At 41.0% G+C, this 21,183-nt stretch overlaps 1 protein-coding gene across 3 annotated transcripts in view; it reads left to right on the top strand.

Moving 5' to 3' along the window:
• Positions 1–21,183, top strand: part of PWWP2B (PWWP domain containing 2B) — a 72,996-nt gene that overhangs the window by 38,769 nt on the left and 13,044 nt on the right. For all 3 annotated transcript variants that reach the window (XM_060768672.2, XM_060768671.2, XM_060768673.2), the window contains exon 3: positions 15,043–16,705. In XM_060768672.2, coding sequence (XP_060624655.2) covers positions 15,043–16,687 — 1,645 coding nt within the window. In that variant the 3' untranslated portion in view covers positions 16,688–16,705. The remainder of the gene's footprint in view (positions 1–15,042; positions 16,706–21,183) is intronic.

Genomic DNA, 21,183 nt, shown 5'->3' with positions numbered 1-21,183 from the left:
AGCACAATACTCCTGACCTCACGGTTGTGTTAAAAAACAAAGTATGGATTATCGATGTTACAATCCCAGGTGATAGCAGGATGGAAGAGAAACAACTTGAAAAGCTTACAGGATATGAGGATTTAAAGATCGAACTTTAAAGACTCTGGCACAAACCAGTAAAGGTGGTCCCAGTGGTGATTGGCATGCTGGGTGCAGTGCCTAAAGACCTTGGTCTGCACTTAAACACAATCGGCGCTGACAAAATCACCATCTGCAGAAGACCACCTTACTGGGATCTGCATGCATTATATGCTGATACATCACACAGTCCTAGTCACTTGGGAAGTGTCCGAAGTGTGATCCAATACAACAGCCAGCAGAGTGATCTTGTTTGCTGTGGACCCATCTTGTTGTGTTTCAAATAATAATAATAATCATCATCATCATCATCATCATCATCTTTATTTATACCCCACCACCATTTCCCCAAAGGGGACTTGGAGCGGCTCACATGAGGCCAAGCTCAAAAATAACTATACAACAAAACAAAATTCAAAGAAACAAAATAGCATCAAAATAAATGCAAGAATAAAATAAACAGTCTCAAAATAACATGATAGAGAAATGAAACACAGGGCGGGCCAAATGTGCTAAGAATAAAATTGATAAAATTGATAAAGCCCTGGGTGCGATAAGAAAAATGTGTGCCTGAGGGAGAATATGTTTCTAAGGGAGAAGCTCAAAAGATACAAAAATAGGTAGTCATTCATTAGGGGTGGGTGGAAAGTGCATCTTGAGGGCAGAAACTGGAGTTGGGACACAAAATGTCTAGGATATATTTTCACTCGCCAAAGGCACATCAGAAGAGCCAAGTTTTTAAGTCTTTCTTGAAGGCTGTCAAGGTAGGGGCTTGCCTAATCTCATTTGAGAGCGAGTTCCAGAGCCGTGGGGCCACAGTGGAAAAGGCTGTCTCCCTCGTCCCCACAAGACGAACTTGTGATGGAAGGGGGAGTGAGAGGAGGGCCTCACCAGAAGATCGAAGAGATGGAGCAGGTTTATAGAGGGAGATGCGGTCACGGAGGCAGGCGGGTCCCGAACATAATAGCTAAAGGCCAGGGAACAACAGGGTATTGTTATTAGCAATCAGTGTTGTCATCAAAAATATTTGAGGATAGTTTGTTCTGCAGTTTACAAATCCCATGCAAAATACATGCTCCTGGTGGCAATGAAAAAAAAACCTAGAAATTGTTTTAAGACAACACAATTGCTTAACATTTTGGATTTTCCATATTGAGTTCTGCTGTAAAGCCCATCCTTGTGCTATAAAGACAGTGAACTTCAGTTTTGTCACAAGAGTTATTTATTTACCTTATTTATATACCGCCTTTCTCAGCCCGAAGGCAACTCAAGGCGGTTTACAGTCGGCAATCAATGCCCCCAACAACATCTATATAAATAAAAATGTAATGTTCGTTTGTGGGATTAGCATAACTCAAAAACCACTGGACGAATTGACACCAAATTTGGACACAATACACCTATCAGGCCAACGAGTGACCATCACTCATAAAAAAACAGAAAAATACAGCAGAAGAGACATAAAAAGCAAAAAAAAAACCCTTACATTGCAACACATTCGCAAAACCACATTTACACATATTCACAAATATATACACGCACCAAACAAATATTAACAGACTGGGCCACAGAAACAAATGGCAGGGGTCAGCTAGTAAAATATAATTAAGAACATTAACATATAATATAAGCCATATAAAAACAGTAGAAACAATAAAAACACAAGATCACTGCTGCGTATGTATGTATGGCTTCAGCATATCATATTCTCCATTTCAACTTTTTTTTTTCAAGCACTGGATTAGTGATCATGTCACTGAACAGAATTGAAAACCCCAGCACCTTTAACCTTTGCTTTAATGGATTAAGGATATGAATGTATTTCTGCGTGAAGGCAACTAGCTATTTCCAGTACTGTTTCTACAGGTTCTTCTGCTATAGCAGGACTGTGATGGAAAATTGCACCTTCCATTGCTCTTGTGACACATAAATATTAAGGACCCGTAAGGGTTTTGTTTCGCTGTTATCCCTGTGAGATGGTGGAGAAATGAGAGAGCCATTGGCTGGCTGTTTTCAATTTCAGGGTTCAGTCTGAAGCATTTGGTGTAAGTAATCAGGAGGGTGGATCTGAGTACATGACATGGCTCATTTTCTCTTAGTGCTGAGTATATATTATTAGTCTTTGTAGGCATGTGTATATGTTTTTAAATTGCCTCTCAACCTATGCTGACCCTGTGCATTTCATGGGTTTCTTTAGTCGAGGAATATTCATAGGTGGTTTTGCCATTGGCATCTTTTGAATTCCCTATAGAGGAATTGTCATCACTTTTGATTATCCGCCATGCAGACTGGGGATCATGGGAATTGAACCCAACAGCAGCTGTGGCTCTGAGGTTGGGAAAAGGTTAAAGGACATTTTTATGTCAGGCATCACATCCAGAAGCCTTGTGTCCGAGATCAAATCCCACTATCTTTTCTAAACAAAACAAATTCTGGCCTTCAAGATGCCACTGTATCACAACTCGCATCAGCTCTAGCCATGATGCCGAATGAAGATGAATACAGGAGTTGTAGTCCAGCATCTGGAGGACTACATAAAATGACATAGTTGGCCAGATATGTCTTTGACACATCTGGTTTAAGGGTTCTGTAAATGCTGGCTGGCCCCAGTGGCAGAGCGGGTTAAATCGCTGAGTTGCTAAACTTGCTGACCAAAAGGTCAGTGGTTCAAATTCAGGGAACGGGGTGAGCTCCCACTGTTAGCCTCAGCTTCTGCCAATCTAGCAGTTTGAAAGCATTCAAATGTGAGTAGGTAAAATGGTACTGCTCCAATGGGAAGGTAACAGCACTTCATGCAGTCACGCTGGCCACATGACCTTGGAGGTGTCTGCGAACAACGCCGGCTCCTCAGCTTAGAAATGGAGATGAGCACCACTAACTCAGAGTTGGATACGACTAGACTTAATGCCAAGGGGAAACCTTTACCTGTACCTTAAATAAGAAATTACTTGAATACAGAGACCATAGATCCATATATATATATATTTGTGATCTTTAGATCAGACATGTGTGCCTTCGGAAAAGGCTTGGCCTAGTTATTAACCGGATTAGTCACTAGACAGGTGGGAGTTCGGATACATTCTTTTTCAGGTCTTTCTTGTTACTTAGCTGGGATTTGCATCTGCCCTGTGGCAGAGAATGCAGAGTTCTGAAGAATAACATTTATACAATCACCAAGATAAAAGTGTCAAAGGGATCCTTGCTATTTTGGCCAATGCCTGTTCAAAGGCAATCCATTTATAGAGAGGCATTTGGAAAAAGGCGTGCCTAAATACCCCAAAGGCATCAGATCCTGTCTGATTTGGGAAGTTCAGCAGAGTTTGCCCTGGTTAGTGCTTGAATGAGAGGCTGCCAATGAATACCAGGTGCTGTAGGCTGTGTCTCAGAGGAAAGAACTTGCAAAACCACCTCTAAATATTCCTCCTTGTAAGAAAACCCCGTGAAATTCATAGGGTCACCATAAGTCGACAGGCAGTTTGGAAGGCACATGCATGCATCTGTAAAGGACCTCTGAGCAAGTAGGGTGTAATTACACTCTCTGCTCAGCCAGTTTTCTCTGTGAATGCTAATTGCCTTTGTCTCTCTTTCACTAAAAAAATGGTTTATTGACAGCACCATAGCCTAGTTTGGACAGGTGGTGGATTGAAGTAAAGGGCAATGTGCACATGTACATACATGCCACCTAATTTGATGGGGCTTATTTCCAAATATATATCTAGAAGGTAATTGATAGATTGAACAGATAAAAAACCCTGCTTTTTATGGAGATCATAATAAAACGAAGCCGTATTGTCGCAACTTCCACTGTTATATTTATTTATCTGCCATCAAGTTGACCTTGACTTATGATGACCCTATGAATGAAAGACCTCCACGTCACCCTTCTCCTCAACAGTGGTGCTCAGGTCTGGCGGGCTCAGGACTGTGGCTTTCTTGATTGAGTCCATCCTCTTTTCAGACTGATTCCTTCCTTGCCAAACATGGTCTTTTCTAGTGAGTCACGACTTCTCGTGATGTATCTAAAGTATGACACTCTTGGTTTACTCATCTTGGCATCTAGAGAGAATACAGCCTTGATATGCTCTGCTATCTTTGTCACAAGATCACAGCTGTATATGGCTGTTGAGGTATTCTCTCCAAATTATGCGGCAAGGAGCCAAATGTCACATTTTGCAGGATATTTCTTCAACTATCATGTTTTTTCAGGAATCCTTTGTTGTTGTTGCTTATTCATCCAGTCGCTTCCAACTCCTCATGACCTCATGGACTGGCTTGTAAAACAAGTAATAGTATCTTTAGTTCAAAGATTCAAACATGGTAACAATATATACATCAGTGTCTTTGAATTCAGGCAGGGGACAAAGGAATAAAATCACCTTTTTAAATAGTCTTTAAAATAAGCCTCATGTCTTTAAATGATCAGTCTTTAAGATAGTTGGCACTTTTTCTTTACTGTCCAAAGAGAGAACAAATAGCAGAATGACAGTTAGAACCGTTGGTCTCAGCAGCCAGCCAGAGGCAGCAGCCAATCAGAACACTGACCCCTGGCACACTCAGCCAACCGGCTGCTGGCACATCTCTCTCCAGTCAATCCACCATATCATGGCTTCCTTTTTCAAATCCTAACAAGTACTTTATCAGTAGTGCCATACTTAAGGAGAGTGAGCCAGACTTCTTTGGCTCAGAACTCCCAAATTGCAGGTGTTTTTAGGAAGAAGTCATGGCAGTTAAAAGGGATATCAAATTGCTGTAAATATATGATATAGATATTCTCTCAGCTTCTAACCTGTATACTCCTAATCTCATTCTTCCTCTTATAAACTCCATAATTATTCCTGTATCATTTACATTTATAATCCACCTTTCCTCCAATAAGATCACAGTACAGAAAGCCCTCTCTTTTGCCAAGGTTAGGGGCGCAGGATCCTCGTCAAAGTAGAAAAAACACTTTTTAAAAAAGAATGTTTTATTTTGTACCTGAGATGGCACTTCTCTGGGAATGTCTAAGACCCTCCAGGGTGACTTTTAAGGACAACTTGTAGAGGAAATCAACGATAAAATCACTCTGGAGGATTCTAAAGATTCATAGAGAAGTGTTCAACATCTGGTGGACATTGATCACAGTCACCCTGGAAGACCAAAGATTCTTAAACAGAACAAATCCGTAAATTATCAGAGCCACAAACAAGGAAATGTTGAGGATCGAGTCTGCTTAGCTTTCTTCTTGTATTTTACCTTAACAACAGTTCTGGGATGTAGGTCAAACTGAGTGAATTATATTGATGCATTAGTCTGTTTCAACATAAAATGGTATAAAAGAATCCTGTAGCTCCCCAGAGAGACTAACTGAAAACAAATTGTTTCTTTTTAAACTTTTGGATAATATTCAATATAAATCTATAATACATGTTTTTGCCTCTACTGCTATTTTCACTTATACATATTTTCTATCACCGCCATGCTCCCCTTGTGAGATGCGTGGGGTGAAACTTACTCATATGGACAGCAAGGCTCTAGTCCAACATGCCAATCTTTGAACTCTCTTTTTGTCTACTGGCCAATTCCTTCACAACTGGCAAATGTATATGGCTTAGTAGTAACAAATGTCCTGTAAAAATGGTGCAAGACATTTCATCACACCATGTGAATCATCATAAGTTTAACAGAAAATAAAACATAATTATTTTATTAAAGTTTCTGAACAAGAATTTTTCCTAAATGCCTGTATAATTAGATATACAATAAAAATAATAATTTAGTATTATATATACAGTAGAATCTCTATTTAAGAGCACCCCAACTTAAGAGTGTTTTGAGTTAAGAGCTGTTGCTTGGCCCACATTCTGCTTTGACATAGACAAAGTGAGTTAAGAGCTAGTGAAAGAGTACAGGGTCTTCCGGACTTCAAAGGAGCAGCCTCTGTGCCATGTGCTCTTGTCTGCTTTAGGAGATTGCTGAGTGCTTTGCTCTTGTCTGCTTTGAGGAACTGTGTGTTAGTTAATTTTCTGTGGTTTTTATCCCTGGTATGTTTGTCTTCATGAGAGGGAGGGAGCATGGAATGAGTACAGTATGAAGAAAATGATGGTTCTGCCTCTTCACTTTGTGCTTCCTTTCCACAACTTTGTGCTTCTATTTTACAGTTGATCTTTCTTTTTAATTGTTCCATGTGAATGCACATGTATACATTATTTGTTATTTATAAAGTACGTTTTCTTATTTAAAAACACTTAAAATTGAGGTGGGTGGTTCAGGTCCCCCAGAACTGATCAATAGCATTTCAAATTTGCTTTGAGATAAGAGCATTTTGGATTAAGAGCTCAGTCACAGAACAAATTCAAGTCAAGGTATCCATGTATTTAATTTGACTCTAGAGTCAGTACATTCCTACTGATTCCACAGACATATATACAAGTATGTTGGGTGTGTGTGAAATTGTAATAGAAATGCAAGACATATGGATATTGTGAGAAGTTGATAGGTTCAGCCTCATTGATAATTGAGGGTCGTAAAAGGGCATTTAAAGGGACAAAGGTGGGGAACAGATTTTACATACAAACCAAGATGAGCTGCTAGACATAGTAGAGGGTAATGCTGCTATGATGTATGTACCATCATTTGCTGTGACATATGCATAGCCATGGAGGACAATGCTGCACCAAGAAAATAATAATAATGTCTAAACCAGGAAAACATGTTCTGCATTTTGAATTATAGACAGGCAGTGTACTTGTTTGCTGTGGTACATGATTCAAAAGTGGGTATGAATTCACTCACTTGGAAAAAAATCCTTCCAGTTAATGGATGGAGTTAATGTACGATTGCCAGTAAGTAGGGGTACTCATGGCATTGAAATTAATGAGGTGACCTTCCAACCTTTCTGCCAGCAAACATTTGAATGTATGGAGACTGGGGACGTTAAATGATTTTCTACTTAATCCATTGACATGCAAAAGGTCCAGTCCTGACCAATAGGATGCTCCCCTTATGTGTGTGGAAGTATAGCCCATGGGGGTCACAGTGTCGCAGCAAGGTAAACCACTAAGCTGCGGAACTTGCTGAGCAGAAGGTCAGCGGTTCAAATCCACAGGATGGTGTGAGCTCCCATTGTTAGCCCTAGCTTCTGCCATCCTAGGAGTTAGAAAACTTGCAAATGTGAGTAGATCAATAGGTATCACTTTGGCGGGAAGGTAATGGCTCTCCACGCAGTAATGTTGGCCACATGACCTTGGAGATGTCTACGGACAATGCCGGCTCTTCGGCTTAAAAATGGAGATGAGCTCCAACCCCCAGAATCAGACACAACTAGACTTAATGTCAGGGAAAACCTTTTCCTTTTTATAGCTCAACTGTTATTTCATATTGGACGTAATGTGGGCTCTTTATTGCTTTACTGATGCTTCCACTAGCTGACTGATTTTGAGTGAGGAACAAAAAGGACTCATCTGCATGTCAATGGAGAATGCTGTGTTCATGCACAGCCCTCCTTAGCTCCCATCTTGCAGTTTTGGATAGAAGAACATCACCAGATACGTAGCATGAGGAATTAGTGCTGTCAGAACTAGACATTTCTCTAAATCAGATGAGGCACTAAAACGCAATTTTACAGCATTTAAGTCATTTTCTATAACTTAAATGCTGGTAAATAGAAAAGGTATTATCAAATATGGCCTGAAAACTTTTCAGTTCACTTTCTCTATCTTTCCAAGTTTCTGCTACTATACTTTCAAGTCTCCATCCACTTTTTGGGGAAAATCTTACAAAGATATTTGTCCTAGAGTGAGGAGAGCCAACTATGATCGGTGCAAGTGTAAGTTCTTCCATTAGATACCATATAATGTATCTTAGTAGTCTAATTTCAAGGTGACACTTTTATGGAGACCTGTGACCCATGTTTCATATAAATCCTCTCCCCAAGAACAAAAACTGCACTCTTGAGTGCTGTTTCGTCCACAGTTTGACCTCATAAATTGCAGAGTTGAATTTGAAGCTGCTAGGTGCAGACTCTGCATGAAGATTGCTGAGGTTTGAAATGCTGGTCACCAGTATTCGACAATACAGTAGAACCTCGCTTATCCAACCTTTGCTCATCTAAGCTTCTGTATTATCCAATGCTGTCTTCCTCCTGCCCGGATCCACAGCTGTTTCAATACATTGCAGTGTTTTGGTGCTAAATTCGTCATTATAGTAATTACTATTTAATGTTATCGTGTATTGAACTGGTTTTTCTTCCATTTTTTTTTGTAAAACACGATGTTTTGGTGCTTAATTTGTAAAATCCTAATGTAATTTAGCCTTTTCCTTAATGCCTCCTTATTATCCAACATTTTCGTTTATCCAATGTTCTGCTGGCTCGTTTATGTTGGATAAGCAAAGACTCTACTGTATTATTCTCAAATGCTATATTATTTTAGTCTCCTCCCTGCTAGACCTCTGTTCAGTTTAATGATTTGTCAGCTGCTTTCCTGGTTTTCTGCTAATATTGCATCAGCTTGTGAGTTCTTCTTTGTACCTTTCCTTTTTCCAGAAACATGTGGGTTCCTTCCTATGCTATCCCCCCTGTGGTTAAGATGCCTTGTTCAAAGGCCCATGGCATACTAAAGCATAGTTGAAGGTAAATTATAGGGCTGTAAGTTGAAGGATGTACAGAAATGCTGGTTTATTGGTCTGCATTTTATCAATCTGTCAAGCTGGCCTAGTAGAGAGCGGGGAGATATTAAATAAGGATTTCGGATACAGCCTTAAAGGCCATCATGCCCATGTAGGCTTGGGTCTTGCATTCCTCTCTTGCTTCCCCAAATCCGGTGATTTCGAAATGTTTTGGACGAGAACTGCCATCTTTCCGAGGTCATATGCTGTAATCCCAACACATATATTTATTTATTTATTATTTATTTAAAACATTTCTATTCCACCCCTCTCACCCCAAAGGGACTCAGGGCAGAGCACAACATACAAACGGCAAACATTCAATGCTGGGACATAAATTCATTATATGCATAAATAAACATTAAAAACATTTGTCTCAACATTAAAATACACTGTTTAAAACCATCTTGATCATCTGCGCCTAATCTAATTGGCCTGGTAAGGTTTTCCTATTGCTGCTTTATTGCCCTGTCCCGAAAGCTTGGTCCCACAGCCAAGTTTTTACCATCCTTCTGAAGGACAGGTGGGAGGGGGTCGAGCTGATCTCACTAGGAAGGGAGTTCCATAGCCGGGGGGCAATCACCGAGAAGGCCCTGTCTCTCGTCTCCACCAATGACAATGGCGGGATAGAGAGCAGGCCCTCCTCTTAATCTCTGTGATGGTTCATAGGGGGAGATTCGCTTGGACAGGTAAATTGGGCCAGGGCTGTTTAGGGCTTTATAGGCCAAAGCCAGCACTTTGAATTGTGCCCGGTAGCAAACTAGCAGCCAGTGGATCCGAAGTAACATGGGAATTGTATGCTCCCTGTATGCCGCCCCAGTTATTAACTTGGCTGCCTCTTGTAGGACTATTTGAAGCTTCCGAGCAATCTTCAAAGGCAACCCCACATAGAGTGTGTTGCAGTAGTCTATCCTCGATGCATCCATTATAGACAGTCAGGACCAGCTAATCACCTCCCAACAAAGGATTCCCCCAGACAGTAAGTAGCCAGACCCTGAAGCTGCAAGGCCATTCTGTGCTAATCAGGGTGGCCTATTGCAACATTCACACCTTCCTCAAACAGACAAGAGTTCTTTCTCCCACCCTGGACTTTCCACAGATATATAAACCCAATTTCCCTAGTTCCAACAGACCTCACAACCTCTGAGGATGCCTGCCATAGATGCCGGTGAAACATCAGGATAGAATGCTTCTGGAACATGGCCAGACAGCCTGGAAAACTCACAGCAAACCATTATTGAAGACTTCTCTGATCCAACATAAACCAAAATTGTTGTGCCTGTGTAGCTGCACTTACTTACACGATGCAAATGTTAAAGCAAGGCCCATCTTAGATGAAGCATTTCTTCTATATGTGAGAAGATGCAAGGTGTATGTTCTAGGTCATTGGGAAAAAGCTATACATAAAGAAGTAATACCCAAGGACACATGCAAATGCTCACCGACAAGTTCTGGATGTGCTATTTATACAAAAGGAGGGAGGTGGTTGTAATTAAGCCCTATCCATATTAACAAAGGTGTAACTATATTACTGTATAGCTCTAATATAAGAGAGAGCTTTCTGATGTAACTGTAGTTATGAGGATATGGCCTCGCTGAATGGCAATGAAGTAATATCACATGATTTGAGTGTTGACTCATGCTCTTGCCTTCTTACTTTGTTGTGGGTATTAGAGTACAGGCAGTCCTTGAGTTACAAACATCCAACTTACAAATGACTCACCATTATAAATGGGGATGAGTCAACAGGAAGTGAGAGAATTTTACCCTTTGGAAAGGAAATTTACTCCTGGAAGAGTTATCATGGGGAAAAGGTATTTCCACTGAAGCTTTATCACCAATCCTTGTTTCCACAAGAAGTCATTTTTTTTTTCAAAATCTGATTGTCACAGGGACAAAAACTGAAGTAAAACTTCAACAGGGGCATAGACAGCAAAACAAACACCACAAGCGTCTTTCAAGACTTAGGTCTTCCCAAGTGTTCCCAGATTGCCAGTCATCTGCAAACCCCTCAAAGTCATCACTGGATGTAGGCTGAGTACAGATGGTCCTAATCTCCTGCACACGGGTCCAGTCTAAAGCATCCTCCTCCCCATCGTCACTCCCAGTCCCATCACTCCTTTCAAAAACCACAAAGTCTTCATCTTCTGTTGGAGCGCTAAGTATATCACGGATACGCTTCCTTTGGATCTCCTCATCTGATTCTTGTTCTCGAGTAGCCCGCTTAACTCCCCTGCTTTCCTCTCCTTCCCCCATTTCACAATCTGAGAAACCCTTGAAGGACTCTGAATCAGTTGGAGCCATGAATATGTCTCTAATCCACTTTCGCTGCTGCTCCTCCTCCAACACCAGCCCTCTTCTCCCTTCTACCAGTAGTAGTAACGTCACTATCACACTTTACTACAACACACATATATACATATATACACACACAAAACATATATTCAGAGACTGGGCCACAGCAACGCATGGCAGGGGATGGCTAGTCTTATCTATCTATCTATCTATCTATCTATCTATCTATCTATCTATCTATCTATCTATCTATAAATGTAATGTTCGTTTGTAGGATTAACATAACGCAAAAACCATGGGATGAATTGATCCGAAACTTGAACACAGAACACCTATCAGGCCAAGGAGTGACCATCACTCATAAAAACACAAAGGACACAGCAGCAAGGACTTAAAAACCCCAAAAACCTAAAAGACATTACAGCGCATGCACAAAAACGACTCCCCTGCCCCTCCTATGCGAGTGGAAAAAACAGCTGCAGGGTCGCTTCCGGTGTGAAAGAATTGGCTATCTCCAAGGATGTTCTCCAGGGTATGCCCAGATATTTTACCATCCTGTGGGAGGCTTCTCTTTATAGATCTATGAAAGGTGGAAGAAATAACTCGTTTCTATTTGACCTAAGCGTGAATGTTGTAATTGCCCACTTTGAGTACCATTGAATAGCCTTGCAGCTCCAAACTCTGGCTTCTTCCTGCTTGTGGGAGACCTTTGTTGGGAGGTGTTATCTGGCCCAGACTGTTTCATGTCTGGAATTCCTCTGTTTTCTCAGAGCCACAGCAACGCATGGCCGGGTACAGCTAATCATTTATAAACTTCAGGACCATCTGGATTTTTTTGTAGATTGAAGGCAAATGGGGAAAAATAATTGTGCCACCCACTTGCATTGTCTTTTCACCGGCCTATAACTATTGGAACCAAAATCCGCCGCCCCTCCCAAAGAAATGACTACTTTCTATTCTGAAGACTGAATGTTTTTCTCCCTTACCATTTTAGATGCAATGAACCTGGACAGTAACTTAAAAATCCCTCTGCTTTGAACTAAATGAGTTATGAGCAATGTTATTCTGGCTTCGTTAAAAGTCGTGTAGACAGACAGAAAAATAATGGCAGCGTCATGACCAGATACCCAGCTGTATTGGTAGCTTCAAGCGCCACTTGCTATTAAGGGCTTTGCTTGAAAGGAGATTATACCAGAAAGATTTATTTTATAAGCCTTATTTTCAACAGTCTAGGCCTACTTCCTGTAGGCTAATCTTGTCTAAAACGAGAGGAGGAAGGGAGCAACATCAAATAGACCAAATAGTGTGTTTCTAATTCTGGTTATGAAAACTGACCATATTTGTTGTCTGTCCTTTGTGGTGGTGATTATGCAAGCAAGAGATGCATATTAAAAGTCCAACGTTAATGTGGAATAGGATACAGCTGGAACAATTATTTCTTCAGCTTTTCCACACAGTTCATAAAATCCAAGGATCCTATGACACTATCCAATTATAATGTAATGATTCCACTTTAACTGCCTTAGCAACATCCTATGGATTGTAGGGTAACTTTTTTGAGTTCAGCTCTATGTTCTGGCAGCAACCTTTGAATTATCACATTTATAGTTTGGTGAGATACTAGGAACTCTCTGGATTAGAATTCAAAGCATTGAAAACTCCCTAAACGGCAGATCTCAGGATTCCATAGGATGTTGTCATGGTAGTTGAACTGGAATCACTGTGATATGCAGTACCTATATAATTTGATAGACCCTCAAAAGTCTTCCTACTTTTGATGGTCGCAACTATATTCTCCACTAATGCTTGATCCTTTCAGTCCCCCCTTCCTTATGTAAAAACCAATATGTTTAAAGTTATTGCAATTTTTATTAATGTACTTTTTACTTTAAAACTAATTTTAAAATTAATTTACTGTGTTCTTATATGTAATTACTGTATGTGTTATTTATATGTAATGGCATCGAATTGTGTTGGATGTATTGATTGTGACATATATTGATTGTTTTAATTGTTATAACTGTTTGACTGCTATTTTTATACGTTTTTTGTATTATTGTGTAGGCATCGAATTGTGCTTGTTTGTAAGCCGCCCTGAGTCCCCCCTCGGGGGTTGAGAAGGGCGGCGTAGAAGTACATGAAGTACATAAATAAATAAATAAATAAATAAATAAATAAATGTAAGCAGCCCTGAGTCCGCCCGCATCCAGGGGGGAGGGGGAGTTGGGAAGGGTGGGGTACAAATAAAATAATAAATAAATCTTCCATCTCCTGTGCCAAAACCTGTATCTTCAGTAGGTTTTGTGAGATCTGGGAATACAGTGATTTGTAAAGGGATTCTTGTCAGTCAGGCATGGGTAGAGAGCTTGGAAAAGTTACTTTTGTAAGTGCAAATCTGTAGCTCCATTTACACTACCTTATTATTCTGTTTAAAATTGCATTGTATGGTCAGTATGGACTCACATTATGCAGTTAGACTGAATTATGAGTCTTCACTAGGCATGGGCAAACATTTTTGCCTTGGGGGCCGCATTGTGGACCCGGTAGGGAACGTGCTGGGTGGGATGGACCCGGCAGAGCAAGGGCCTGGGAGGGGTGGGGGTGGGGCAGGGCACGTGTCATCCACAGGTTGCCCTCCTGACATAAGGATAGGGATGCTTGCTCCATCCTTGTTCTAGGAGGAAATCGAGACATGTGGTGACTGCCCTGATCCTCATCCCCCAATCTTCGGGCTGTCCTCTCAGCCTTATGCCGGGAGGAGGGCAAGACACGCGGTGGCTGAGTGCATTCCAAAGGGCTCTCAGCTGCTGCGTCCCTTCCTCTCCTGTCCTTTCTGCACAGGGATGTGTTGGGCTTCTGCATCCTTATGCCGCGATGACAGGTAAAAGGTGGAGGGCCTGAGATAAATGCCCAAGGGATCGCATCCAGCCCCCAGACCTTAGTTTGCCGATGCCTGGTCTACACTGACCATAACCTTATTAGCACTAGAAAGTTCATAGGAGGTAGCATCAACTTGGGTGATGGCTTTTATTTCTCCTTTCTCCCCTCCCGCCTATCCTGGCAGCTTTTGAACCAAAAGCGTTTACCAGAAAACATTTTGCTTATAGTAGCCCTCCTTCTTGCTGGGACAGTTATAGAAATCTTTGAGAACATATCCACACATGGATAGTCTTGTTTTGCTGCTGTTTCTTCATCACTGGTTGGGATTGCTTATGGGAATGGAGAAGTAACTGTGGTAAGTGGTCCTGTCCTGCTTGACAAAGTCTGGGAAAGGGCTACAGAAATAAAAGCTCGTTTTATTTCTGTTGTACTTTCTTTGGGGCATAGGAGTGTCTTATTTATCTATAAAAAAGAATTAGAAGAATGTCTAGCATACACCTCGGGTTGGGCTCTCCATGAGAATGGAGAAAGTGTGTTGCTTCAAGATGGTAGAATGAGAAGTTAGCTTATCATCTCCAGTGTTCCCCAAGAGGGATTTCCAAGTGTACTTTTGCCATGATCTTTATAATTTTTATTTTTTAAAATAGTGTTTATTAAATTTTAAACATACCTAGGCAAAAACGACAAAGAAAAAAAATGGTTATACAAAGACATGTTCACTTTACACCCTCATCTAAACCCAAGCCCACCACTACAACACCAAAAGATAAACACGCTAAAAGCTAGGAAAATGGGATGGGGAAGGTTGTAAAGATAAAGACATAGGGGTTTGGGATGGGGAAAGGGGAAAGGAATACGACACTAAGGGTATGGTTAGAACTTCCGATCTTCTTTATCATGATTAATATTTCTTCTTTCTAGTCTTTCTATTACCTCAATTGTAGTCTTCTCTCCTCTTTCTTCTCCAATGGCCTGGGGGTGTGTTGGCCTGTCCTTCTATGTCAACGTTTTGATGTTCTTTTGAGTTAAGTAGTCTTTATAATTTTCATGACATGCAATTATAATCTGTTCTGATTTTATGTCCTCTTTTTGTTTCTCTAGATCTGGTTTATCTTGTGTCCCCCCAGCTTCATTACCAAAAATGGATGACCCAGCTATCAGTCCTTGCACTAATGGCAAGCCCGAAGACAGAGAGCCTGCGAAGCTGGAGACTGAACGGTGGTCTTGGGAAGAAAAGCCCCCCAAGGTCAATGGGGAGGAGAAAGTTCCTCCTCTCTTGCCTCCACCACCACCAGGCACTGTTCTTCCATATCCTCCCTATTTTGAGGGAGCCCCCTTCCCACCTCCATTGTGGCTAAGACACAGCTATAATCAGTGGGTCCCTCAGCCACCTCCAAGGACTATAAAAAGGACTAAAAGGCGATTGTCCCGTAATAGAGACCCCGGCAGGCTCATCATGAGCACTATTAGACTGAGGCCACGACAAGTGCTTTGTGAAAAATGTAAGAACACTTTGAACCCAGAAGAGAATAACTCAGCCAGGCAAAATGTGAAAACCAGGCGGAAGCTCAGCATCCAGGATAAGGAACAGAAGAGACACGGCGAATCAGACTTCGGAGAGAAAAGGAGCAAGCGAGAAAAGCGCGAGGAGGATAAGTTTCCTGGTGAGCTTTTGCATCGGACTCCCGTTATAAAAATATCTTACAGCACCCCGCAAGGCAAAGGAGAAGTGGTGAAAATTCCCTCCCGGATCCATGGCTCAGGGAAGCCGTTTTGTTCTCAGCGGTTACTGCAGAATGGAGGGGAGGACCAAGAAGAGGCCAAAGATTTGCATCGCTATCAGGAAACCAAATGTTTTATAGACAAGCAGTCGAGTGGTCACCTTGCTTCCATTCCAAAGCTAAAATTAACCAGGCCTGTGAATTCCAGCGCAGATGTGCCACCTCCAAAAATCAGGCTGAAGCCCCATCGTCTGAACGAGGGGGATGTTTCAATTTACAAAGCAGAACTTATCGATGAGATGAATGTCCTTTCCACTCGTGGAGAATCCCATGCTGCTACGGCTGCTACTTTTTATACTGACGAATCCGCAGATAGAAGTTTAGCCGAGATGTCTTCAGGAAGCTCCTGTGAAGATGAAGACTTTAAAAGGTTTCCTCAGAATAAAGATGGACACGATAACTTGGCTTTCCTTATGAACTACCATAAAAGAAAAGCTGATTCCTCGAGCTTATCGGTGTGTAGCAATGACAGCTTAGATGAATCCAAATCTTCTAGTTCAGAAGTCACATCGCCGGAAATGTGTGACTTTTTACCTGGTGATGACGCCTCAGTCTCATCGTCATCGAAAGATGAGCGTAAGATTGTGCCCCCCTTAACAGTTAGACTGCACACCCAAAGTGTTTCCAAATGTGTCACTGAAGATGGAAGGACTGTTTCAGTGGGAGACGTTGTTTGGGGCAAAATCCATGGCTTCCCATGGTGGCCAGCCCGGGTCCTTGATATCAATCTTAGCCAGAAGGAAAATGGAGACCCTTCCTGGCAGGAAGCAAAAGTGTCATGGTTTGGTTCTCCTACGACGTCTTTCTTGTCTCTGTCAAAACTTTTCCCTTTCTCTGAATATTTCAAAGTGCGGTTTAATCGTAAGAAGAAAGGAATGTATCGGAAAGCTATTACGGAAGCTGCCAAGGCAGTGGAACACCTGACCCCGGAAATAAGAGACCTCCTAACACAATTTGAAACGTAATTTTGGCTTCTGTAACAGGTAAGCAGATATTTGGGGAGGGTATTGAAAACTAGGTTAAGCAGATATGTTACTTCCTTATTTTGCCTGCAGCACGGCTTTTTTAAACATTTAAGAGAGAGATGTCGCAAAAGAAATTGACATTCCTAGGCTCTGCATTGTGCACTATCAATATGTGTACTTTTGCATCACACATACAATCTGTGCCACGTAAAAAATGTGTATAAGGATTTGTTCTAATGACTAACATATTTCCTGACATGAAATTCAACTAACATGTTTTATGTTACAAATTGCATTTAGAGAAGTTAGCTGAAATAAACTTCCGTATATACTCAAGTATAAGTCGACCCAAATATAAGCTGAGGCACCTGAATTTACTGCAAAAAACTGGGAAAACTGATTGATTCGAATATAAGCCAAGGGTGGGAAATGCAGCAGCTACTGGTAAATTTCAAAATAACAATAGATACCAATAAAATTACATTCGCCTGTTATAACCAGTTCCTGATTTTCTTTCCAGCAAGGGTCACTCCCTGGTTTATGGGGGAAATTGTTAATAGACAAGACCAATAAGACATAAACATGATATACACTGCTCGTATTCTTAGTTTTAATGTTTTTAGTCTAATTTTAAGAGTATTACGAGCTTATTATGTTATAAAAGTGTGTGTGGCATTATGTTATGTTTATTTAAGTTTGCTATTTTTATAATGTATATTGAGTTTGTTTACTCACTGTTCGATTTCTTAATTTGTTGTTTTCGACATTGAGTGTTTGCCACTATGTTATTTCCGCTGGTAACTCTCCTGAGTCCCCTCGGGGAAATAGGGCAGGTTATAAATAAAGTATTATTATTATTTGAAACACATCAAGATGAGTCCACAGCAGACAAGATCACTGCTGGCTCTTGTATTGGATCACACATTGGACACTTCCCAAGTGTCTAGGACTGTGTGATGTATCGGCGAATAATGCATGCATTATAAGGTGGCCTTCTGTAGATGGTAATTTTGTCAGTGCCGATTGTGTTTAAGTGCAGGCCAAGGTCTTTAGGCACTGCACCCAGTGTGCCAATCACCACTGGGACCACCTTGACTGCCTTTTGTCAGGCTTGTGATCCTATCAGTTCTTTGTCACAGGCAGGTTGTATTTGTGGCATAATTTCCAATGAATCATCTGACTACAAGCAGCGTGTTATGCCGCTGCTTGTAGTCTGGCTGTGCAATCTTCTTGCAGCAGCTGAGGATGTGATCTATTGTTTCATCTGCTTCCTTGCAGAGTCTACACTTAGGATCTGTCGTCAACTTTTCAATTTTGGCTTTGATGGCATTTGTTCTAATGGCTTGTTCATGAGTTGCCAGAATCAGGCCCTCCGTCTCCTTTTTCAAAGTTCCATTTGTGAGCCACAACCATGTTTTTTTGTCAATTTGGCTCTCAATTTTTCCCAGGAACTGTCCATGGAAAGCCTTCTTTCGCCAGTTTTTCTTCTGCTGCAGCTTATTATTATTATTATTATTATTATTATTATTACTATTATTATTATTATCCTTACTCCTTCTAGTTTGAGAAATACAAATGTAGTTGTGAATCCCTATTATAATGAAAAGGCTTGTGTCTGAGTTTTCTGAATATAACATTTGAAATTTGTAGACAGTGCCTGCAGAATGCTTGGTTTCCAAAAAGAAATATTGTAGGCCAGACCTCGCTGGCAACAAGGGTATCTACTGTGGAAGCAATTATTGTGTAAATTGTGAAAGTTCAGCTGCAGAGAATGGTGGCTTCAGAATGAAAAGCATTCTGCACATTCTCAAAGCATTTCTCTCCACTATCCTTTGTTTCAGGACCTGGCTCTGATAATGAAAATAGATCCTAGGATTGTTGTGTTGTCGTTTCAGAAGTGATGCTTCTGTGCTATGTGGACTATTTTTGCTTCCATAACCGCTGGTTAGGCTCCCTTTTCTTGCTCTCCTCCTACTATTCTCCACCTTCATACATGTCCTGCTCATATTGTACTTTCATCTTCACTAACTTTCCATGTTTGTCAGAATCTAGGTGTCCATTTTGCACTAAAACAACTGTGAAACACATAGAAATCAAACAACATAGTGGTTTTCTAGAACAAGATTTCTTAAAAAGTTTTTCCCAGTTCTGATCTCTTTCTAACCCAAGACATTTTAACATGATCTCGGGTATATAGATCTATAAAAAAGGTATAAAATCAAACATTTACTGATTATAAAGCAGCATTTGCAAGGCTTATTTAACAGGCTAATCTTCTTTTGTCTGAAGTACAGTTGAGGTATTTTCTTCAGAGTCCACTATAAACACTACATGTTGTTGCTAACAGATTTGTGTTATATTTAAAACAGCCAGTAGCTCAGAAATCTTTTCCTGCTGACAATTTTTGCTGACTCCAAGATAGAGCTAAGGGGGGTCCTTTGGGATCACAACCCGTGTTTTAAGAAGCAGTGATCAACAGCAGAATGGATAACTGTGATCCTCCAGGTGTTGTTAGGCTGCAGCATCTACAATTTCTGATGTTTGTCAGAGGTTGTGCATGGTTGAAGTCTAATACAGTGGTTCTCAACCTGTGAGTCCCCAGATGTTTTGGCCTTCAACTCCCAGAAATCCTAACAGGTGGTAAACTGGCTGGGAATTCTGGGAGTTGCAGATCAAAACACTTGGCACCCACAGGTTGAGAACCACTGCTTTAGAAGGAAGCTGCTGTTTGTCTGTTGCCAGTATAGTTCTTCTCCACAATTGCAGAAGTCCAGAGAATACTAACAAATAAATGAAATTATGTTTTTATTATGATGGCCTTGGAAAACTATAAATCGTTGTGGGGGGTTAATGTGTTCAACAACAAATTGATCAATTTTTTTATTAAACCCAGCCAAATTAACAGTCATAATTACAGTCAGCCTTCCACATTCATTAGCCTGTTCATATACCCCTTAATGATAACAATAGTAATAATAATAATAATTTTATTTCTTCCCCATCTCTCCTCATGGCTTGAGGTGAGTCGCAGCATGGTCGTAGAATCATAGAATAATAGAGTTGGAAGACACCACATGGGCCATCTAGTCCAACCCCCTGCCATTCAGGAAAGGCACAATCAAAGTATCCCTGACAGATAGCCATCCAGTCTCTGTTTAAAAGTTTCCAAGGTAGGAGCTTCCACCGTACTCCGGGGCAAAGAGTTCCACTATTGAACAGCTTGTACGGTTAGGAAGTTCTTCCTAATGTTCAGGTGGAATCTCCTTTCCTGTAATTTGAAGCCATTGCTCCAAGTCCTAGTTTCAAGGGCAGCAGAAAACAAACCTGCTCCCTCTTCCTTATGATATTTGTACATGGCTATCATGTCTCCTCTCAACCCTGTTCTGCAGGCTAAACATACCCAGTTCTTTAAGACATTATTCATAGGACATGGTCTCCAAACCTTTGATCATTTTTGTTGTCCTTCTCTGGACACCTTCCAGTTTGTCAAATCTCTTTTAAACTGTGGTGCCCAGAATTGGACACAGTATTCCAGGTGAGATCTAACCAAAGCAGAATAGAGATGCACCATGATTTCCCTCGATCTAGACTAGTGGTTCTCAACCTGTGGGTCCCCAGATGTTTTGGCATTCAACTTCCAGTAGGCCAAAACACCTGGCCACCCACAGGTTGAGAACCACTGATCTGGACACTACCCTCCTTTTGATGCAGCTCCAAATCCAACTGCAATGTTTGTGTGTTTGATATGAAATACATATGATATGAGTCGCCCTAATGGGCTGAGAATGGCGGTTAATAAGTGCATCAAATAAATAAATAAATAAATAAAGATAGGTGAATCTTTACTCAACAACAGTACATGTAAAAAAGGTATTGGAGTCTCCATGGACAAAAAGTTGAACATGAGCCATTGAAGTAATGAAAGTGTGGTGAAGACCAACAGTGAATGTGTGTGTTCATACATCATTTTAGTCAGACTGACCAGAGACATAGGTCATGTAGCAGTTCATTGTAATGAGTAACACCCAGACCTTTGAGGAAGGGACATTATAACTGGTAGAGCATCTGCTTTCATGCATAAGGTTGTGTGTTCAGTTCCTGAAATCCCCAGAGGCCCTCTCACATTACACAATTATAGCATTATGATTCCACTTAAATTACCTTGGGTCCATCTTATGGAAGTCTGGAATTGCTAATTTAGGGAAGGCATTTAGGCTCCTTTGCCCAAGAGCCCTTCTAGTGCCTCACCAAACCGCAAATGCTGGAATTGCATGGGGTGCTGCCATGGCAGTTAAAGTAGAATCAAAGTGCCGTAATCCTGAAATGTGAAAAGGCCCCAGGTAGTGTTAGGAAAAGATCACTGCCTGAAAACCCAGACAGTTGCTGTGAGTCCAATCTAGACAACACTGAGCTGGAAAAACCGGTATTCTGAGTCAGCATAAGGTGACTTTCTATATTCTTATTTGCAGAGAAAAGAATGAGAAGTTTGCTTTTTA

Source organism: Anolis sagrei, chromosome 3 (assembly GCF_037176765.1).
Source record: "Anolis sagrei isolate rAnoSag1 chromosome 3, rAnoSag1.mat, whole genome shotgun sequence".
NCBI lineage: Eukaryota > Metazoa > Chordata > Lepidosauria > Squamata > Dactyloidae > Anolis > Anolis sagrei.
This window is presented reverse-complemented; position numbering and strand designations above follow the sequence as displayed.